The following is a 24,366-nucleotide window of genomic DNA, read 5'->3' as shown; positions in this document are numbered from 1 at the left end:
GATTTAATCTATTTTAGAAAAAGGCTGTAACGTAACAAAATGTGGAAAAAGTCAAGGGGTCTCAATACTTTCAGAATGCACTGTATGGGTTATATTTGGTGTAACGTTATGACTTATCTGTTGATACATTTTCCCACTACCAAGAAGTCTTACACAAAAGTACATAGAAACACACACAAACAAATCCCCAACTTATTTCTGCCTGCAAAAGAAACATAAACATTCACCTTATTCTTGGGGGAGGAAGTGTTCAGTACACTCCTGGTCTCTTTGCCTGTGTAGATCACCACCCCTATCACTGTGCCTGCCAAACAGAGAGACAGAAGAAAGAAATGCTGCTCATTACCTGGACCACACACATTTCAGACTCATCTCTGTCAAGTAAGACCGACAGCAATGAGAATCAATAATGCTGAGCAGAGGGAGCGGCGGTGGCTGATATGCTCCCTGCTCGTAGCCACTCAGCCCCACAGACAGAGACAGACAGGGGTTTAATGTGTTAGGCACCTGGCCGGACCCTTCCCATGGAATCAGCTCATGAAAGCCGATCGATACTCCACCATCTTTAATTGCCGATTCATTAAGTCCTTATTACAGAAGACAAATGTGCCATTAGTATTAAATTAGCTTAAATGGGAGAGCAAGGCCACTAATACACTTAAATACAGCCCATGCAATCCACCAACTATAAAGGCTAAGCGAGAGAGAGAAAAGGAGATGGAAAGAGAAAAAGGGTCGAGAAATAAACCGTGAAAGATTAGGTGAGGAGGAGAGAACAAATCAAATGTAAATTAATCAATCATCACCTTGACCTAAGATAAAAGGGCAAAAATGTGACAAATGGTTTTGACACAACATGTAGAAGCGTTTTCATTTAAATATGTGAACACCAAAGGCTATCGAGTGTCCTTCTGATGAAAGCCAAGGAGAGTTTTGTGGCCGACAATGACATAGCCATGTAGGAATGATGTCAGAGGACTAAGTTAGGTGGTGTCTGTGCGTGTGTGTGTAAAAGGGGGTCGGGGGCGATAAAGGGGGATGTGTGTTTGTGTGGTCAAAGTCAGGCCAAGGGGGAGAGGGTCACCGCAGATCAATGGTGTGGAGAAGATGGCTGAGAGAGCGTCAAACACTTTCCACTGAGAAAACGGTCCTGTGGGGAATTAAGCTTAGCTGACTGAGGTAGGAGAAAGACTTATGAACTCACATTTATACATATCTTTAAATCTCCCATTTCCACATCATTGTCTATCACTACAAATGTCATTGGGTTAGCTGGGGAATGGGATCCCATGTCATAAACAACTACACATCAGAAATGTCTACGTAAAGCTTGGTTACAAACTTTGGATGCAAAAGTAAAATAAAGCGTTGACCTATCTTGGCCTTTAACAGCAAACATATCATAAACCACACAGTTAAGACGTTTTTTACTTACCAGATGCCACAATAGTGCTGGCCCAAAGGGTGTGGTCAATATTCAAACTCTCATGGATTTGAGGGTCACTGTCTTCCTACAGGGGAGATATACAAAATCGTTATATCTTTATTGAACATTCAAGAAGAACAATGTTACTTTATTATTAATACCCGACAACCCTTCCTTAGAGGGTGCAGCCAGAACACCAGAGAGACATTCAGTACCATTCATTTCCACAAGCACCTGCCACCATGCGTCTGAGCTACATATGTCTTCTCCCTTATCAATACTTTGACTAGATGTGGCGATTGGGAACACAAAAAGAAACAAAGCTTCATAAATTGGTACGTTTAGTTGAAGGGAATCTGTGGGAACGGCCGGGACTAAAAGCACACGTTATGCAAAGGAAGGCGGTGGAACAGAGCGGAGGATGAATGAGCAGAGAAAGTGCTCGCTCACTAAGCCTGGCGTGGCCAAGAGTGAAGGCGATACACAAAGCCCCTCTTTGTGGGGGTCTGCACTAATCTGCCATTAATAAAAACAAATCACTGAGGGAACGGATGGAGGAGAACAGGGAGGACCTTCCTGTGATGTCAGCACTTAGCACCATGCCTCCTGGAGATGCTGCTGCTGCACACACTAGTTTTGATTGTTGCCATTTGTCAACGTGGCATTTCACTTAGTGTTGTTGATCCTCTTACTGTGTTCATGTCATGTACCTTTCACATTTGTTTGACAGTGTGATGTCAGTAAGCTACTTACCCTTGTGAAGTTTCCCTCGAAGTTGTGGATGTCAAGCTGAGGCTTCTGGGCATAGACATAAGCGCTGATGGAGAAGAGGTCCTGAGAGAGGAGGAGAAATGACAGACCTGAATAAAGTACTAGAGTAAATATTTTACTTCATACTTCAGACAAAGCCTTCCTAACTCTCCCAGAGAGAGATTATCAAAGGGCACCACGGGTCAGGTGTTGAAGAAACCTGTGAGGTTCGCCCAAGATAACACCTGCTATAAAAGGATGGGGAGTGGATGACCGTGTCAGCGAAAATAAGTACCCCGTTCTGCCACCTCTGGTCTCTTGGCCCTCCCACCGCTACATGAGGGCAGCTCCCGCTCAGCCTAGTCCAAGCTCTTCTCTGTCCTGGCACCCCAATGGTGGAACCAACTTCTTCCTGAAGCTAGGACAGCAGAGTATCTTAAATAATACCACAGCACCCCCCACCCACACACACACCACCTCCTCCTCACCCCAAGCTCCATTTCAGTTGTGTGACCTGTCGCCGATCTAACTGCGGTCCACGCCCCTTGTGGAACAGAATTTATTGTAAACATTAAATTATTCAGTCAAACTGCCTCTAAGCACCGGGTCCCCTCAGTTCTGCTCACAGTGCTCCTAGGGTAAGAACATGGCAGGGAGGGGAAGATGATCTTACTCAGCCCCAGTGGAGAGCTGCTGCCAGTAATGCCTCCTACTGATGAAACACAGACACTCTAGAGCCAGACACAATAGAGGCAGAATTATGTCACTTTCTGAGACACAGCTGCAGCAAGTGTCTTCCCACATAGACTAAATGTTTCATCAAGAGAGGAAATGAAAAAGGATGGGGTTCTGAATCAAACGTTCAAATAAATCATGTGTTTATGTGGACAAGAGACATTTATGAGAAAAGTGTATGTGAAGTTAGGATTTGTAACCTCGATTAGTAAACTGGTGAAACATTATGTTTTCCTCTCTGTCCAAAATAAATTGAACTCACTCTTAAGTGTTATTGATTAGACAGGAAACACATAAATCGTGGTCAGTTCAAGAGTGACATGTTCTTCCTGTATAAAGATCATTCAATCATAACACATGGGGCACATAGAGTTGAAGTCAGAAATTTACATACACTTAGGTTGGGGTCATTAAAACTCGTTTTTCAACCACTCCACAGATTTCTCATTAACAAACTATAGTTTTGGCAAGTCAGTTAGGACATCTACTTTGTGCATGACACGAGTAATTTTTCCAACAATTGTTTACAGACAGATTATTTCACTTATAATTCACTGTATCACAATTCCAGTGGGTCAGAAGTTTACATACACTAAGTTGACTGTGCCTTTAAACAGCTTGGAAAATTCCAGAAAATGATGTCAGGGCTTTAGAAGCTTCTGATAGGCTAAATGACATCATTTAAGTCAATTGGAGGTGTACCTGTGGATGTATTTCAAGGCATACCTTCAAACTCAGTGCCTCTCTGCTTGACATCATGGGAAAATCAAAAGAAATCTGCCAAGACCTAAGAAAAAAACATTGTAGACCTCCACAAGTCTGGTTCATCCTTGGGAGCAATTTCCAAATGCCTGAAGGTACCACGTTCATCTGTACAAACAATAGTACACAAGTATAAACACCATGGGACCACGCAGCCGTCATACCGCTCAGGAAGGAGACGCGTTCTGTCCCCTAGAGATGAACGTACTTTGGTGCGAAAAGTGCAAATCAATCCCAGAACAACAGCAAAGGACCTTGTGAAGATGCTGGAGGAAACAGGTTCAAAAGTATCTATATCCACAGAAAAACGAGTCCTATATCGACATAACTTTAAAGGCCGCTCAGCAAGGAAGAAGCCACTGCTCCAAAACTGCCATAAAAAAGCCAGACTACGGTTTGCAACTGCACATGGGGACAAAGATCGTACTTTTTGGATAAATGTCCTCTGGTCTGATGAAACAAAAACAGAACTGTTTGGCCATAATGACCATCGTTATGTTTGGAGGAAAAAAGGGGTCGCTTGCAAGCCGAAGAACACCATCCCAACCGTGAAGCACGGGGGTGGCAGCATCATGCTGTGGGGGTGCTTTGCTGCAGGAGGGACTGGTGCACTTCACAAAATAGATGGCATCATGAGGAAGGAAAATTATGTGGATATATTGAAGCAACATCTCAAGACATCAGTCAGGAAGTTAAAGCTTGGTCGCAAATGGGTCTTCCAAATGGACAATGACCCCAAGCATACTTCCAAAGTTGTGGCAAAATGGCTTAAGGATAACAAAGTCAAAGTATTGGAGTTGCCATCACAAAGCCCTGACCTCAATCCTATAGAAAAGTTGTGGGCAGAACTGAAAAAGCGTGTGCGAGCAAGGAGGCCTACAAACCTGACTCAGTTACACCAGCTCTGTCAGGAGGAATGGGCCAAAATTCACCCAGCTTATTCTGGGAAGCTTATGGAAGTCTACCCGAAACGTTTGACCCAAGTTAAACAATTTAAAGGCAATGCTACCAAATACTAATTGAGTGTATGTAAACTTCTGACCCACTGGGAATGTGATGAAAGTAATAAAAGCTTAAATAAATCACTCTCTACTATTTTTTCGGACATTTCACATTCTAAAAAAAAAGTGGTGATCCTAACTGACCTAAGACAGGGAATTTGTACTCGGATTAAATGTCAGGAATTGTGAAAAACTGAGTTTAAATGTATTTGGCTAAGGTGTATGTAAACTTCCGACTTCAACTGTAACTAATAAAAAAAAGGGCCAAGCAGATTCAATAGACATCAAATGTACAGAATATGCATTGGTTAACAACTGTATGGATCTTTTTCAAAAGCGTGTCATAATTCCCTGAAAGTTACAATGACCTCACAGCCTTCTATAAATCATCCTGTTACAGTCAGTAGGGAGGATGGGTTTAATAAAAATGATAAAATTGGGTAATAAATAACACTATGATGATTGCCATCCCCCATCGACTGGAAACCCTATCTGGTGATGCAATCATCCAGTTGACTTGCTGAAACTTTCATTCTTTGGTCACATTAAGTAGTGACAGAAAAATAAAGAAATCAGTATCACCTCATCCTAGAGGAAGAAGCTACTGTGTTCTAGGGTGTTCTGGCTGTCATGAGGATAAGGTTTCAATGCCACATTAAAGACAACCTAATACTGACAATGTTTTAATAACACAAAATAGTTAACATAATGACATTTCTCAGTTATAATGGTCACATACTGAGAACAGGTCATTGTACATACCCCCAGAGCAGGTAGTCTTTGTGTGCAAACAACAGCAACTTTCAACTTCCAGTCTGTCTCTCCATCTAATTGGTCCGTCCTGATGAAACATGAACCTAGAAAAACACAAACAGTTTTAAAGTAGGTATGCTTTTAATACCCCATAAAAACAATTTAGTGTATTCAGAGACGTTTAGCCAGTACCTCAAATGTGAAAGAAATGTAGTACAGTGAAAGAAAATGTATATGTTTATCATAAATATCAGTTCTTAGTGTGACAGTATTCGTGTGCTAATGGTCAAACCACTTCAGTATGCCTGCCTTCAACATGTGTGCACTACACGATATAGAGCAATGAGAAACGCCACTTAGCCGTCTACAAGAGCCCAATAAATGCTTAGCGGTCATGAACTGTATTGATCCAAGGTAATATTCCATACGAAATTAATGGATGAGGGTGGCTATTTGACAGAATGGCTAAAGGGCAGCATTAAAATGGGCCCAGGGTGTTAAGCATGATGGAAAAAATATTGTTGAGGATGATTCACGTCTCCTTCCCCCCCAAGGCTGCTAGCTTAGTGGTTAAGAGTGTTGTGCCAGTAACTGAAAGGTCGCTGGTTCTAATCCCCGAGCCGACAAGGTGAAAACATCTGTCGATGTGCCCTTGAGCAAGGCACTTAACCGTAATTGCTCCTGAAAGTCGCTCTGGATAAGAGCGTCTGCTAAATTACTAATTATTTATTTTAAGACTCTGCTCACATAATACCACTGAGATGTTGCGAGGGCATAAAGACATCAGTGCTCCTTGCGAGGACATATTGGCATATAGGAGAATGATGGAAATGATGCCCAGAGCCTTTATTTCTCCTGATACCTCTCAGAGATGAGCCTGTGATCTGATGGGACCATTGATTCATTGGTATTTACATCATCTGTCACTGGAGGACTCTGGGATGTTGTTTACATTCCCCAGCCAATCAGCCATTGGTAGAGGACACAGAGGCCTTTGATGAGAGGAGTCAGTAATACCACACTGAGATTATCACTGTCCCTTATCGTCATGCAGAAGGGTCATGCATTACATTCTGTAGTACTGTATCTATAGTAAAAGTTACAGGTTATTTTTTATTTTATTTATTTTACTTTGAGGGCAGGGTTTTGTTGGTTGTAAATGCAAAATAGTTTGATTTTGATTCATATTGTACTTTTGAGGGCAGGGTTTTGCATGAGATATGTATAGGTCAAACTGCCACAGCAGACAGTCCCTAAATCTATTAGAAATTATAATCTTTGGACAGAGAGCCAGACCTAGGCGAAATCCTGCTACTTTCCTATAATGTGACAGGAGAGGATGATTGAATTCTGTGAGGACAGGATAGGCTTTGGCAGTCATGGATTTGAATATGTAACACTTTAAAAATTGGAACATGTGTTTATATCAAATACATTTTATCACTTTCATAACTTTAAAGAATCTGTTCAGGTGTTTATCATTCTCAAATCCGATATGTGAATGTTTTACTCTTTATTCAATCTACAGTACTGTTTTCTGGTAAACGTGGTACGAAACTCAACTTTACTTTTCCAGAAAGGTTAGTTTCATTGAGCTACAGTTCAATTAGATAGAAATACAAGGCGGGATATAAGTGGGATATTTGAACTGTCATGACTTTACTTTCTCTGCTCTATAACTGAAATTGCACATAAATAAACTCAGCAAAAAAAGAAACGTCCCTTTTTCAGGACCCTGTTTTTCAAAGATAATTCTTAAAAAATCCAAATAACTTCACAGATCTTCATTGTAAAGGGTTCAAACACTGTTTCCCATGCTTGTTCAATGAACCATAAACAATTAGGCTGAGAGAGGCTGAACTGAGGGCTTGTAGGCCTGTTGTAAGGCAGGTCCTCACCAGACATCACCGGCAACAACGTTGCCTATGGGCACAAACCCACCGTCGCAGGACCAGACAGGACTGGCAAAAAGTGCTCTTCACTGACGAGCTGCGGTTTTGTCTCACCAGGGGTGATGGTCGGATTCGCGTTTATCGTCAAGGAATGTGCGTTACACCGAGGCCTGTACTCTGGAGCGGGATCGATTTGGAGGTGGAGGGTCCATCATGGTCTGGGGCGGTGTGTCACAGCATCATCGGACTGAGCTTGTTGTCACTGCAGGCAATCTCAACGCTGTGCGTTACAGGGATGACATCCTCCTCCCTTTTTTTTTTTGATTTTTTTATTTCACCTTTATTTAACCAGGTAAGCCAGTTGAGAACAAGTTCTCATTTACAACTGCGACCTGGCCAAGATAAAGCAAAGCAGTGTGATAAAAACAACAACACAGAGTTACATATGGAATAAACAAAACGTACAGTCAATAACACAATAGAAGATCTAGAAACAGTGTGTGCAAATGTAGTAAGTTATGGAGGTAAGGCAATAATGTGGTACCCTTCCTGTAGGCTCATCCTGACCCTCCAGCATGACAATGTCACCAGCCATACTGCTCGTTCTGTGCGTGAATGTCAGTGTTCTGCCATGGCTAGCGAAGAGCCCAGATTTCAATCCCATTGAGCATGTCTGGGACCTGTTGAATCGGAGAGTGAGGGCTAGGGCCATTCCCCCCAGAAATGTCCGGGAACTTGCAGTTGCCTTGGTGGAAGGGTAGGGTAACAACTCACAGCAAGAACTGGCAAATCTGGTGCCGTCCATGAGGAGGAGATGCACTGCAGTACTTAATGCAGCTGGTGGCCACACCAGCTACTGACTGTTACTTTGATTTTGACCCCTCCTTTTTTCAGGGACACATTATTCCATTTCTGTTAGTCACATGTCTGTGGAACTTGTTCAGTTTATGTCTCAGTTGTTGAATCTTGTTATGTTCATACAAATATTTACACATGTTAAGTTTGCTGAAAATAAACGCAGTTGACAGTGAGAGGACGTTTCTTTTTTTGCTGAGTTTATTAGCTATGATGAACATGACAGGGGAAAGCATAAAGTTACTGACTGGAAAATGTAATAACACTACTCTATCTGAATAATCCCTTCCCCTAAAGATTTATATGGACCATGTAACTTTGTAGTGGTCTGTTAATGTCAAACTTTGTTGTCTAATTACACAGATGATATTTGTTGTGCTTTGGGAATGTAATGTGCTTAGTCTATGTTACAGACACTTAGAGCTCCTACAACTCACCAGTCTTCTCTGATGTCCTTAGAAATACAATATCTGCAGGGATCCTTTGGTTCTGCAACAAAACATAACATTATAATGAAATAAACAGAAAAAAAGGTGAGAATTAGATAGTAAACTGTCACTAACTAAGATTATTAACGGTGTCAAAATGTTAGCGAGAGCAGTAACACTAGTCCCGGGATATTCCTGAATAATTGAACAAGGTCACTTCCTTGAGCAGGCAGTTACAGTGATCCAGTCATATGAATCATTCAGGGCCATATGATACTCAAATACAAAGTGATTTTACAGGATTACAACATTGCTCACACATTAACAAATGATTCACCTTTTCAACTATGATGAGGTCACCAACTTGTATGTCAGAACTCTTCACTTGAACTTTACCTGAGAGGAAAGTAGCAGAACCAAGGTCAGAAATGTCTGTAAATAGACAGACAAAGAGAAAGGAATCTCTAAAGTGGTTTCTTTACAGACACATTGACTGAAGATTGACTACATCATAAGACACACTATGAATGTTTAAACAGTGGTGAAATAAAATGCATGTATTGCTCTTTGGTCCTTGAAAAGCATCTACAATAGATGGCCAAAAGTATGCGGACAACCCATCTAATGAGTGGATTCGGCTATTTCAGCCACACCCATTGCTGACAGGTGTATAAAATCGTGCATACAGCCATGCAATCTCCATAGACAAACATTGGCAGTAGAGTGGCCTTACTGAAGAGCTCAGTGACTTTCAACATGGCACCGTCATAGGATGCCACCTTTCCAACAAGTCAAACTTCTGCCCTGCTAGAGCTGCCCCGGTCAACTGTAAGTGCTGTTATTGTGAAGTGGAAACGTCTAGGAGCAACAACGGCTCAGCCGCAAAGTGGTAGGCCACACAACTCACAGAACGGGGTGAACGTGTGCTGAAGCGCGTAGCACCTAAAAATTGTCTGTCCACAGTTGCAACACTCACTACAGTTCCAAACTGCCTCTGGAAGCAACGTCAGCACAATAACTGTTCGTCGGGAGCTTCATGAAATGGGTTTCCATGGCCGAGCAGCCGCACAAGCCAAGATCACCATGGGCAATGCCAAGCATCAGCTGGAGTGGTGTAAAGCTCACCGCCATTGGACTCTGGAGCAGTAGAAACGCATTCTCTGGAGCGATGAATATTAATGCCCATGAATTTGGAATGAGTTTTGGCCATGTAGTGCATCTGATGCTGTCTGGTTAAAGAGAGTATGACATTGTTGCTGGCCGAAGCATTGAGTGTAAGGGAAGCCAGCGAGCATTTGGCCTACCTTGATAGAAAAAATATATACAGTGGGGCAAAAAAGTATTTAGTCAGCCACCAATTGTGCAAGTTCTCCCACTTAAAAAGATGAGAGAGGCCTGTAATTTTCATCATAGGTACACGTCAACTATGACAGACAAAATTAGAAAAAAAAATCCAGAAAATCACATTGTAGGATTTTTAATGAATTTATTTGCAAATGATGGTGGAAAATAAGTATTTGGTCAATAACAAAAGTTTCTCAATACTTTGTTATATACCCTTTGTTGGCAATGACACAGGTCAAACGTTTTCTGTAAGTCTTCACAAGGTTTTCACACACTGTTGCTGGTTTTTTGGCCCATTCCTCCATGCAGATCTCCTCTAGAGCAGTGATGTTTTGGGGCTGTCGCTGGGCAACACGGACTTTCAACTCCCTCCAAAGATTTTCTATGGGGTTGAGATCTGGAGACTGGCTAGGCCACTCCAGGACCTTGAAATGCTTCTTACGAAGCCACTCCTCGTTGCCCGGGCGGTGTGTTTGGGATCATTGTCATGCTGAAAGACCCAGCCACCTTTCATCTTCAATGCCCTTGCTGATGGAAGGAGGTTTTCACTCAAAATCTCACGATACATGGCCCCATTCATTCTTTCCTTTACATGGATCAGTCGTCCTGGTCCCTTTGCAGAAAAACAGCCCCAAAGCATGATGTTTCCACCCCCATGCTTCACAGTAGGTATGGTGTTCTTTGGATGCAACTCAGAATTCTTTGAGTTTTGACCAAAAAGTTCTATTTTGGTTTCATCTGACCATATGACATTCTCCCAATCCTCTTCTGGATCATCCAAATGCACTCTAGCAAACTTCAGACGGGCCTGGACATGTACTGGCTTAAGCAGGGGGACACGTCTGGCACTGCAGGATTTGAGTCCCTGGCGGCGTAGTGTGTTACTGATGGTAGGCTTTGTTACTTTGGTCCCAGCTCTCTGTAGGTCATTCACTAGGTCCCCACGTGTGGTTCTGGGATTTTTGTGATCATTTTGACCCCACGGGGTAAGATGTTGCGTGGAGCCCCAGATCGAGGGAGATTATCAGTGGTCTTGTATGTCTTCCATTTCCTAATAATTGCTCCCACAGTTGATTTCTTAAAACCAAGCTGCTTACCTATTGCAGATTCAGTCTTCCCAGCCTGGTGCAGGTCTACAATTTTGTTTCTGGTGTCCTTTGACAGCTCTTTGGTCTTGGCCATAGTGGAGTTTGGAGTGTGACTGTTTGAGGTTGTGGACAGGTGTCTTTTATACTGATAACAAGTTCAAACAGGTGCCATTAATACAGGTAACGAGTGGAGGACAGATGAGCCTCTTAAAGAAGAAGTTACAGGTCTGTGAGAGCCAGAAATCTTGCTTGTTTGTAGGTGACCAAATACTTATTTTCCACCATAATTTGCAAATAAATTCATTAAAAATCCTACAATGTGATTTTCTGGAATTTTTTTCTCTCAATTTGTCTGTCATAGTTGACGTGTACCTATGATGAAAATTACAGGCCTCTCTCATCTTTTTAAGTGGGAGAACTTGCACAATTGGTGGCTGACTAAATACTTTTTTTCCCCACTGTAAAACAATAGCCATTGAGCTAAACTGAGTGAGCGCAGCTGTGAATGGTCCTGGCGCAACAACAAAAAAGTGTCAAGGGAAGCCAGTTTGGATTTGGCTTCACACCAATCACACCACAAGCCAAACGTCATTGACAGAAAAAAATTGAATTGTTGCATCATCTCGTTGTGACGTTGTCCTCCGGTGGCTAGCTAAAATCGTCCCTTTCCTAAATTAGCCATGGATGGAGATAGGGATTTGGACTTGTGGTTTTACTTAATTCTCCATACTGGCAAATGATTATAACGGCGATTCTGATCCAACCATAAATTCATACATTGTGGAAGTTCAACGTGTAGCTAGATGTAGTATACTAATGTTAACTAGCTGGCCTGGCGCATCGTTGCCCATGAAAGGAAGTTAGGCTAGTGAGCAAGCCTTTTAACCATGTAGCCTAGGACAACTAAAACTAAAAGCATGTACTGTATGACAGAGTCATAGCCCGTTTAGGCAACATGAAAGAGGAGGATGGCATTGCTGTTTCTCTACAAGTAGGGTGAGTCAACATGTTTTTAATACTTGCCGCACACACAAGTACCATGGACAGCCACTTCAGATTTAGCTTACTTTGATTGGCCTAAATCGTTTTTGGTATCTTTTAGTTGTCACTGTATTAGACTCAGCTTAGGCAATTAGATGATGTTGAAGTTGAAATGGTGCTGGAATAGTGAAGAAAGCGCCTGTTTTCTTTGCGACTTGCGGTAACTCTCCGTGGTTCTAAATCAATAGTTATTTAGTAGTCCGAACATGTCGGAAACATTAACTTCATTGACCAAGGTGTAGGTCATGTAACTGTTCGTTACATGCAATATGCTTTGTGGACTTCACTGGACAGATGTTGCTCTCCGGTTTTGTGATGAAACAAAGGTGTGGTTGAATTTATTCTGCCACTGTCTTCTTGTTGTCTCGGCATTAGTTCATATGCCTTGACACCGTGATATATATATAGGCCTAACAGGTCACAGAGCACACAACACAATTATCACAACACGTAGGTTGTAATATGGCTTTTTTCCCTGGCTTGGCTTCCCCAGTGATTTTACTCACGAACCGCTACTGCTGGTCTGAGTCATAGACAAAAACATGGGCACACCAGGTCACTCAATTATATCCATTCAATACCCTATTTCGTCTCTCTCCCACACACACACACATTCTCCATGTGAAAATTACATCCCTTTCCAGTGTCATGGATATCACACTAGGGGATTTTCCTCACACACACAACTGGGAGATCTTAGATAATACAGTCTTGGAAAATAAATACATGCAATTACTGCAAGAAGAATGACTGTTGTTACAGTGCAGATCCCTGTGAGTGTCGTTTCTTCAATGGGGCAAGCTTAACTACAATATCTCTCAGCATCATGTGACCAATCAACTGTGAGCAGAGGAGTATCCATTTTCATAACAGTTACAGTTGTATCTTTATCCATACAGAGAAGGAGGAAACATGTTTTGTTATGAACCTCGCATTGTGAGCTTGCTGTAGAGCTGGGAGTTCATCTCCTTGTCCCTCTGGTACCGTCGGACCTCGTCCACTGCCTCACGTACCATTGTAACAGCCATCACAAAGCCCTGGGTGGCAGAAATAAAAACGCAGTTAACATTTACCACACATAACAAGTCCTGTCAGGATGTAATTCAAGTAATACAAGAGTGTTCATATTTTAGGACTGGGACAATGTCTGTTTTTGTGTTAAAAAACACTAAGTTTAGCCTATATAAAGCATTCACACTAATCCTGAAAAGTGAAAAACACATTTACCAGAGGTGCCCAGTACGTGTACAAGTAGCCTATTTTTAGGGCTGGCACGAACTGGGAGCAGGCCACCACTAGAAAGTACAGGTTCAGGAAGAACTTGAACTGCTGGTAGAGAACCTGAGAAGAATAAGAAAAGAGATAGTGATTCAGCATGGTGAGTCAATACACTACCAGCAAGGTGAAACGATCTGCACTGAAGAAGACAGAACGCAGTCAACAGCCACACCGGCTGGGTTACACATCGAAGTGGAAAAGACACAACAGCTCTCCTCTTACTTGTTACACATTAGACTGATAAGGGATGGAAGAAAACAGTATATTTTTAAGTTCTTTATTTAATTACATTGAGGTACAGATTTCACTTTGCAAAGTCACAGTGTTCCCAATGGCAGAGATGGGCACGTCCTGAGTCTGACAGAATAAACTACGAAGCAAAGCAACAGGTTAAATAAGTAGGGCTATGCAATGTAAGGTGCTCATTGTCTTGATAGTACTGTATTGTGTTGGTCTAGATGAGCTTTTGTTTCAAGTGGAAGATATTTCAAGGGGAAATTGCAAGAGTAGACGTATCAGATGGAACACACAACACGACAAGTGTCACACAAGAGTCCCAGGTGTGGTGAACTGACCACATTTTACAGACACTATCAACTTGTGGGTGGTACTTCTGTGGGGAGTTTGAACTTCTTTAGCAGAGTGAGTACAGATTAGGGTTGCAGGAAATATCTGCTTTCAAATAGGTTGCCATATGGATATCGGCCTAGAACATCATCACTAGTTCAGATAGCATAATTCAGATTTTGAGTAATGATCACAATTATGAGCGCCTGGTTCACAGTCCTAGATTATTAGCCAATAGGATCAATGAATGACGCTCTATAGTTAATGAACTCCTTGACATTTAGGATGAAGCACACTGCTAAATCAATCACTGTGTATTTAATAATTCAAAGTGGAGGAGAAAAAGAGGGTTTGGCTCAATATGGATGAGAATATTTATGTCTGAGAGACAGCTTACATTGTATATCACTCTGACAGAAGGTCAGTCTCTTCATCATGAAGTCATTTGTTTTTTCATAAAGAGCTTTGATTGATCTTAAGCTTTTCCTTCAGAGTAAAAAATATGTTGGAAACCTAACATCTCAGTTCGTGACCACAATTTCTTCAACGCATGTTCTATCAATATTTCAAAATATGTTGGAATTGTGAACTATTATACATTGGTACATCTAAACTGAACAAAAATATAAAACGCAACATGTAAAGTGTTGGCCCCATGTTTCTTGAGCTCAAATAAAAGATCCAATAACTTTTCCATATGCAGAAAACGCATATTTCTCTCTAGCTTTGTGCACACATTTGTTTACATCCCTGTTAGCGAGCATTTCTCCTTTGCCAACATAATCCATCCACCTGACAGGTGTGGCATATCAAGAAGCTGATTAAACAGCATGATCCTTACACAGGTGCACCTTGTGCTGGGGACAATAAAAGGCCACTCTAAAATGTGCAGTTTTGTCACACAACACAATGCCACAGATGTCTCAAGTTGAGGGAGCGTACAATTGGCATGCTGACTGCAGGAATGTCCACCAGAGCTGTTGCCAGAGATTTAACTGTTAATTTCTCTACCATAAGCCGTCCCAACGTCGTTTTAGAGAATTTGGCAGTACGTCCAACCGGCCTCACAACCGCAGACCGCGTGTATGTTATCGTGTGGGAGAGCGGTTTGAGTGTCCCCTGGTGGATGTGGTGTTATGGTATGGGCAGGCATAAGCTACGGACAATGAACAAAATTGCATTTTATCGATGGCAAATTGAATGCACAGAGATACCGTGAAGAAATCCTGAGGCCCATTGTCGTGACATTCATCCGCCGTCATCACCTCATGTTTTAGCATGATAATGCACTGCCCCATGTCACAAAGAGCTGTACACAATTCATGAAAGCTGAAAGTGTCCCATTTCTTCCATGGCCTGCATACTCACCAGACATGTCACCCAATGAGCATGTTTGGGATGCTCTGGATCGACAGCGTGTTCCAGTTCCAGCTAATATCCAGCAACTTTGCACAGTCATTGAAGAGGAGTGGCACAACATTCCACAGGCCCCAATCAACAGCTTGATCAACTCTATGCAAAGGGCATGTGTCACGCTGCATGAGGCAAATGGTGGTCACACCAGATACTGACTGGTTTTCTGATCCACGGCCGTACCTTTTTTTAAGGTATCTGTGACCAACAGATGCATATCTGTATTCCCAGTCATGCGAAATCCATAGATTAGGACCTAATGAATTTATTTCAATTGACTGATTTCCTTATATGAACTGTAACTCAGTAAAATCTTTGAAATTGTTGCATGTTGCATTTATATTTTTGTTCAGTATAATATACGTTTATTTTGTCAATTAGCAAGACACATTTCATATATGACCAAACGTATGTGGACACCTGCTCACCTAATATCTCATTCCAAAATCATGGGCATTAATATGGAGTTGGTCCCCCCTTTGCTACTATAACAGCCTCCACTCTTCTGGGAAGGCTTTCCACTAGATGTTGGAACATTGCTGCAGGGACTTGCTTTCATTCAGCCACAAGAGCATTAGTGAGGTCGGGCACAGATGTAGTGCGATTAGGCCTGGCTCGCAGTCGGCGTTCCAATTCACCCTAAAGGTGTTCGATGGGGTCGGGGTCAGGGCTCTGTGCAGGCCAGTCAAGTTCTTCCACACCGATCACGACAAACCCTTTTTGTATGGACCTAGCTTTGTGCATGGAGGCATTGTCATGCTGAAACAGGAACAGGCCTTCCAAAAACTGTTGCCACAAAGTTGGAAGCAAAGAATCGTCTAGAATTTCATTGTCTGCTGTAGCATTTTTCCCTTCACTGGAACTAAGGGGCCTAGCCCAAAGCATGAAAAACAGCCCCAGACCATTATTCCTCCTCCACCAAACTTTACAGTTGGCACTATGCATTCGGGCAGGTAGAGTTCTCCTGGCAGCCAACAAACCCAGATCCGTCCGTCGGAATGCCAGATGGTAAAGCATGATTCATCACTCCAGAGAACGCGTTTCCACTGCTCCAGAGTCCAATGGCAGCGAGCTTTACACCACTCCAGCTGACGCTTGGCATTGCGCATGGTGATCTTAGGCTTGTGTGCGGCTGCTCGGCCATAGAAACCCATTTCATGAATCTCCAGACGAACAGTTCTTGTGCTGATGTTGCTTCCAGAGGCAGTTTGGAACACTTCAGCACTCGGCGGACGCGTTCTGTGAGCTTGTGTGACCTACCACTTCGCGGCTGAGCCGTTGTTGCTCCTAGACGTTTCCACTTCACAATAACAGCACTTACAGTTGACCGGGGAAGCTCTAGCAGGGAAGAAATTTGAGGTACTGACATGTTGGAAAGGTGGCATCCTATGACGGTGCCACGTTGAAAGTCACTGAGCTCTTCAGTAACGCCATTCTACTGCCAATGTTTGTCTATGGAAATTGTATGGCCGGTGTGCTCGATTTTATACACCTGTCCGCAACGGTTGTGGCTGAAATAGCCGAATCCACTCATTAGATGGGTTGTCCGCATATTTTTGGCCATCTATTGTAGATGCTTTTCAAGGACCAAAGAGCAATACATGCATTTTATTTCACCACTGTTTAGCCGAATCCACTAATTTGAAGGAGTGTCCACATACTTTGGCATATATAGTGTATGTCTAAAGAGCACCCTGATAGGTAAGCTTACATACAGCCCTGTGTGTAAACTCACCCCAGGTACAAAGGTGAAAAGGTTGTACTTCTGGTTTTTGATGGCGTTCTTGGGGTACTTCTCCTCACACTTCTCCGGGTGGCCCAGCCACACTGTTCGGGCTTTCAGCTCCTTCTTCCTCCGACACGTACGAGCCAAGCAGTCACAGCAGCTGAAGGACAGAATGAAAGACGTCATCATCACAACTTTCTTTATTGTGAATAACAAGCCACAGGTGACATTGTCACGAGAATCCCTTATTCCAGTGAGTAGTAGTCCAAGAATGGAAGAAACAAATAAAGAATGACATCTTAAGAAACATAATTGGAATTATGAGTACATACGCCCTTCAACAAACAGAATAACCTAAATAAATAGGACTGCTTTCCTCATGACAGCCTTTGTAAAGGTCTGAAGTGTGGTGTCGCTGCTATGGAAATAAAATAGGTCTGGTGAGCTACCAAAGAAAGCTGCGTAACATTTACCTCTAGCTATGGAACGGTTACTTTACACAATGATCATGGGATTGTTACTGTATCACTGGAGATCAGCTTGGATACTGCATGGTAGAGAGTAGTACAGATTTGAGTACACATGAGCATGAGCAGGCTAGGCCTCTTCTCGTTCATAGCACTTAGCTCGTTGACAAGAAACACTGTGGTGGTCCAGCCCACTCTTTTTATTTTTATTTTTTATTTAACCTTTATTTAACTAGGCAAGTCAGTTAAAAACAAATTCTTATTTACAATGACGGCCTACACCGGCCAAACCTGGACGACGCTGGGCCAACAACCGCCCTATGGGACTCCCAATCACGGCCGGTTGTGATACAGCCTGGAATCGAACCAGGGGGTCTGTCATGACACCTCAAGCACTGAGATGCAGTGCCTTAGACCGCTGCGCCACTCGGGAGCCCAAATGTTCATACTGTTCATTAAATGAACTGAAAAGGTTATGAGCACTCCAGGGCGGATTCCTGAATGAATTGAATGCTACGGCAGCCAGACTTCATTGCATGCTGAAGAGACCAGTGTCAAGTCCCACTCAAGAGACAGACATATGGAATAAATGTTTTTTACTAATAATTGCAGAGATTGTCAACTCTACAGATTTCTTTGTGAGTTTTTCCAGGGGTGGCTGAGTGGCGCTGGTAACATCCAGAGATCATCCATTTCCCATGCATCTGTGAGTCTACAAGAGGTTGCAAAGAGGCGACGATATCTGTTTCAGTCCAGTCTCAGTACAGTACTTTGTGTGATAAAAATAGCATTGCTTGTCTTTATTCAACCAACTAGTGGTACGGATAGCTAACCCATATGGGCCTATATTCAGTTTGATCTGACTAGGCCTATGCCCTAAGCTCTGGCACTAGAGGAGAAAGTCTGGCGTCATGGTGGTGTACACTGTCATGCTGATTGCCTTGGCATTTACAGTCTTTAAGCACGTTGGCAAAACACAAAGCAACATAAATCAACTTAACAAAATATGTGTTTGTGTTGGCTTCTATGTAAACCCTCTCTACACGCCACCATCCAGATTCACAAGAGAGATTATTTGCTCAAATTAATACTATTTAAACAATAGGACATTTGAATAAGCACGGTTATTCTGCATGAATTATTTGTGTTTTATAATCCTCTGCTAAGCATTCATAAAATTACTGGAAAGCATCAAACTGGTCAGCTGTGAAAAATCTGATTTGTTCATTAGGGAAAATATCAATATGCAGCATGAGCTGGAGATGCACCACTGATAACCAAACCAAAATGTAATTCTATCAAATTCATGGATAAACATTGCTAAAAGTTATTTGTTTAGCATTAAAATATCCCTCTACCATTTGTTTACAAACCGTATTACATTATATTGGTGTTAGTGCTGATAAATGTTTTACTCTCACACATTGTAAATGGTATTTCAGTAGAGGATAGAACCCGTCAAATGAATCATTAGCTGGATAAGCTGCGTCGTATTGTTTGACCTCAAAGTCTTCAAATCAAAATTCGGCACCCTCCTCCCAAAGTGCGCACTTGCCTATTCTCGACATGGATTTAATAGCATTGGATTGGTGTAAGCATTAGCTGGACGAATTTTCCACCATTGTTAAATCTTTGACGGGGAGTGTGCAAGTGCACACTTCAGTAGAAGGGGTGGAGAATCGGGATGCAGCCCAAAAGTTAGTGGTTCCACTTACCTGCCACAGAGGATCTTCCAGCCCCCCATGAGGAACCACCCCAGGCCTCTAGGTCTCTGGTTGACCCTGGCCCGAGGAAGGGTGTGGTAGTCACTCTCATCATTCTCAAAAACATCCTCAGACATCATCAGCGGCATCTCGTCCAAGTTAGAGGGTTCATCTTCTAAAGAACACCTGGAAAGGAAGAACAATAGACTATACTCTAAATAATACAGCTAGGTACAAGTTAATACCAAGCAGGTACAGATCCTAACAAACCTGCAGTGAACATATTGACAGAAGAGACCTTAGAGCAAATGCATGTATGCTTACAAAATACAGACATTTGACAACTGGTCTTGTTGTTACACCACAATCTTTACAAAAACAGGAAGGAATTCATGGTAAAAGTGAGAACTTGGGAAGTAACAATAGTAAAGAGAGGGCAGAACATTCTAGACAGTTGTTTACCCAGACAACAACAAAGGCCTATCAGAGTGAGGATCTGTATTGATTGCAACCTTAAAGCAGAGGAACTTCAACATTTGTCAGTTAGTTTCACTACCACTCTGATAAACAACAGGTTCAACTCCTTAAAAAAAAATTCCTGACACGTTCCTCCTGCTTTATTGCATTACATCGATTCCACTGGGCCACATTTTTCACTTGACAAATAGGATCCTAGCATCCAGATCCAGACATGTATGGACCCTACAGTATCGATGCATGTAAACTATTCTCTACTGCATTTTACAGCTTTAATACCTCTGATGTGGGAATGAAAGACTACTGACGAATAGAATTAAGCCAGAGGAAAGGTTGGCTTGGTTCCTATGCCCTGGAGTAGCGTACACCACTCACATTATCACTAAGAGCACACAGGAAACACATAATGTCTTATTCATGAGGACTTTCTAAGGAATTTGGAGTAGGACTACTACAGTACCAGGTAAAGGAGGGCCTCACAATGATACTGGACTAACTATCCAAAATAAATATATTTAAAATAATATATACACTACCGTTCAAAGGTTTGGGGTCATTGTTTTTGAAAGAAAGGCAATTTTTTTGTCCATTAAAATAACATCAAATTGATCAGAAATACAGTGTAGACATTGTTAATGTTGTAAATGGCTATTGTAGCTGGAAACGGCTGATTTTTAATGGAATATCTACATAGGTGTACAGAGGCCCATTATCAGCAACCATCAGTCCTGTGTTCCAATGGCACGTTGTGTTTGCTAATCCAAGTTTATCATTTTAAAAGGCTAATTGATCATTAGAAAACCCTTTTGCAATTATGTTAGCACAGCTGAAAACTGTTGTGCTGATTAAAGAAGCAATACAACTGGCCTTCTTGAGACTAGTTGAGTATCTTGAGCATCAGCAATTGTGGGTTCAATTACAGGCTCAAAATGGCCAGAAACAAAGAGCTTTCTTCTGAAACTCGTCAGTCTATTCTTGTTCTGAGAAATGAAGGCTATTCCATGCGAGAAATTGCCAAGAAACTGAAGATCTCGTACAATGATGTGTACTACTCCCTTCACAGAACAGCGCAAACTGGCTCTAACCAGAATAGAAAGAGGAGTGGAGAAATACATTAGAGTGTCTAGTTTGAGAAACAGGCGCTTCACAGGTCCTCAAATGGCAGCTTCTTTAAATAGTACCTGCAAAACACCAGTCTCAACATCAACAGTGAAGAGGCGACTCCGGGATGGTGACCTTCTAGGCAGAGTTGCAAATAAAAAGCCATATCTCAGACTGGCCAATAAAAATAAAACATTAAGATGGGCAGTCTGAGATATGGCTTTTTCTTTGTAAATCTGCCTAGAAGGTCAGCATCCCGGAGTCGCCTCTTCACTGTTGACGTTGAGACTGGTGTTTTGCGGGTACTATTTAATGAAGCTGCCAGTTGAGGACCTGTGAGGCGCCCATTTCTCAAACTAGACACACTAATGTATTTGTCCTCTTGCTCAGTTGTGCACCGGGACCTCCCACTCCTCTTCTGGCTAGAGCCAGTTTGCGCTGTTCTGTGAAGGGAGTAGTACACAGCATTGTACGAGATCTTCAGTTTCTTGGCAATTTCTCGCATGGAATAGCCTTCATTTCTCAGAACAAGAATAGACTGACGAATTTCAGAAGAAAGCTCTTTGTTTCTGGCCATTTTGAGCCTGTAATTGAACCCACAATTGCTGATGCTCAAGATACTCAACTAGTCTCAAGAAGGCCAGTTGTATTGCTTCTTTAATCAGCACAACCGTTTTCAGCTGTGCTAACATAATTGCAAAAGGGTTTTCTAATGATCAATTAGCCTTTTAAAATGATAAACTTGGATTAGCAAACACAACGTGCCATTGGAACACAGGACTGATGGTTGCTGATAATGGGCCTCTGTACACCTATGTAGATATTCCATTAAAAATCTGCCGTTTCCAGCTACAATAACCATTTAAAACATTAACAATGTCTACACTGTATTTCTGATCAATTTGATGTTATTTTAATGGATAAAAAATTTGCTTTTCTTTCGAAAACAAGGAAATGTCTAAGTGACCCCAAACTTTTGAACGGTAGTGTATATATATATATATATATATATATATATATATATATATATATATATATATATATATATATATATATATATATATAGGGGATTGGAAATGATGCAGACAATTACATTGATAGAAGCCACAATCTGCAATATTAAAGCAGATCTACCAGCTTTAAAAAAAACACCAAATTAAATTAAAAAATAACTAAATAGATTTGAGAAATCTGCACATTCTGGTCCTCTTGCCTCAGTCAGCTCTCCAATGTAACAGCCAAATTGTGACATATGGGTTACAATGCAACTGGTTTAATCCTGTGAGGGTATCAGGTTCACTAACACTAGGCTAGAAGAGCTTCTCCCCTGGTTAGTGTAAACCCCTGGCTATTTTCCTTTCTGTGTTCATGTTATTCTACAGGTAGGCATAAGCTATTCCATTTCTGCAATTAGATCCTTTCTAAAAAGATTTACAAACCACTTTCCTCTAGCAATAATTGGCCTGTTCAAAATATCAAAGGCATAATTGGTAAATAATTCAAAGTTGTCAGCAAGCACAACATACCCATCTAATTTGGTTCAGCCTACATTGTCTAGCATTTCTTTTCAACAATGCATAGTCTCATTATGGAAACTTGCAAAACATGATACCTGCACTGTTTCAATTCCAATGCATAGCCAAGGCCTACATAACGAATCAATGAAAAGATGCTTCCCCTACATCAGAATGGAGGAGTGCAGAGGTATGCCAAGCCCAAGACAAATGGCAGGGCTTGCATAATAATCTAGCCAAGCATTTGTTGATGAATCTTTTAATTACACCCACAAATACAAAAATTAACAAAGGCACCGATTGATAATGAAAATTTGCTGTTGTTGTAATTGTAAGATATCAACAGTGAGCGCAGATGGAGGGCTTTAGTACAGAGGATTAGTACAAGTTCAGGGTCAACCCATCCAATATAGTAGCACTTGGTGCATATTAGCTCTACAGAGCAGTTCAATTGGCCAAGGCAGACACTTCTATGAGCCAGTAAATCAGGGAGATTCCCTACTAATGTTCCTACTTATCAGAAAAGTACAAGTTTCCGTCAGACATAGGATGTTGACCATGACCATTGAGGGGCTGTGGTGGAGGGAGTTTGCCTAGTAGGCCTAGATTGTATCATGGCTTATATGGAAGTCATTCTGAAAGAAACTGCACTGATGGCAGCGTCTTTGAGGATTTCCTTACTTGGAAAACAATGGAAATGATTTATGCATTTATGATGCTAAGTCTGGGAACTTCTCATAAGATTTGCGAGGAAAGCATTGAATAAACTGGAGGAAATCTTACTTCGTCCCGCAATGCGCCATTGGAAATTCGGCCCTGGAACCCCTTTCTGCCTAGTTGGTCTTGGAGGAACAGTGCAAGCAACATTTTGTGGTGGTGTATGGAAGTAGGGAAGCACGTTTGCAGGCAGTGCTTTTTTTTATGCACTGACCCAGACACAGCAGCGAATTGTCTATATAATGACCACATTCGAGGTCCATCGGCAAGGACATCTCTTCAGCAGCAGGTTATTGATCAGTGATCTAGTCACGCGCCCCGCCTCCAATTCTCTTCCTACTGTGACTCGCCCACCCAATCTGGACCACGAGATGGTTTCGAAAAACGCTTTGCCTAAGTGGATCTACACACTGTATTACCTAGTTTCCTTAAGTAAATCATGAGTTATCACTTGTAAATGTGGAATTATAAGCACTGTTTGCCAATAGCCTACCTATCTAGCTAAATAACCAGACGACAAAGAAGGAGCGAGTTGTGGAAACACGTAATGTGACGCTCGGCTTTTCTGTTATCTAACGTTAGCCGTGCTTGGCAAATAAAGGGCTCCTGAATCCTAGTCATTCCTAAAATAGTAATAGGTCGTTGCCTGCTTCGCATGTCGAGAGAGATGAACAGTTGTCATACAGCTTCCAAATAACCCTGCTTCGTTTGTTGAGAGCAGCGCCAGGTAGGAAACGCTTGTTTAGCTCGCGTAACTACCTCGAGCCACGAAACCACCATTATTTCAACGTCTCCAAACTACTGAAATGCAAAAATATCTAAAATGATATCTCCACCGCTTAAACAAAAAAAAAGTAACTGTGTCCCATACCTGGAATGTCTTGCAGTGTTGTAATAAGCAAGTTTTTTTGAGTTCTTCCACAACGGGTTTAGCAGGATACTGTCAGCCATCTTGGCTGGACTGTACACATCATGACGTCACTGCCAGTCCCACAACGTTGACGCCCCGGAAAAAATGATGGCACTTTCAATGCCGCGTTCAAAACAACTGGGAACTCCGGAACTCCGTTTTGTAGTCTACAATTATGAATTAATGTCGCCACATGTCAAGCAGTAATGCTTCAAACAGTAAAATTTGGAAAAAACACTTCTCAAATTGTAGATATTTAAAATATTATGAAATATTGTAAACTAGACAAGTCAATTATTTTCATTCATTAGATGTCTGTCGGCCCAGCAAATTGTTTGTAAAAAGATTTCCACTTCCATTGTTTTGTAGGCCATCCTGCCATAGCACACTAGGGAAAAAAGTGTCTTTCTGTAGCCTT

At 41.9% G+C, this 24,366-nt stretch overlaps 1 protein-coding gene across 1 annotated transcript in view; it reads right to left on the bottom strand.

Moving 5' to 3' along the window:
* LOC121554026 (probable phospholipid-transporting ATPase IIB) overlaps positions 1 to 24,023 on the bottom strand; it is a 62,946-nt gene extending 38,923 nt beyond the window's left edge. Inside the window, 11 exon segments of the mRNA XM_041867464.2 lie at positions 228 to 304; positions 1,436 to 1,511; positions 2,180 to 2,260; positions 5,437 to 5,531; positions 8,612 to 8,663; positions 8,940 to 8,998; positions 13,004 to 13,112; positions 13,303 to 13,416; positions 17,069 to 17,219; positions 19,242 to 19,415; positions 23,910 to 24,023. Of these exon segments, the coding sequence (XP_041723398.1) occupies positions 228 to 304; positions 1,436 to 1,511; positions 2,180 to 2,260; positions 5,437 to 5,531; positions 8,612 to 8,663; positions 8,940 to 8,998; positions 13,004 to 13,112; positions 13,303 to 13,416; positions 17,069 to 17,219; positions 19,242 to 19,415; positions 23,910 to 23,989 (1,068 nt within the window). The 5' untranslated portion in view covers positions 23,990 to 24,023.
* Between the last annotated feature and the right edge of the window lie 343 nt (positions 24,024 to 24,366).

The sequence above is a fragment of the Coregonus clupeaformis genome, chromosome 38, assembly GCF_020615455.1.
Source record: "Coregonus clupeaformis isolate EN_2021a chromosome 38, ASM2061545v1, whole genome shotgun sequence".
Lineage (NCBI taxonomy): Eukaryota > Metazoa > Chordata > Actinopteri > Salmoniformes > Salmonidae > Coregonus > Coregonus clupeaformis.
Note: the sequence above shows the minus strand (reverse complement) of the source record. Positions and strands in the feature narration are given on the sequence as shown.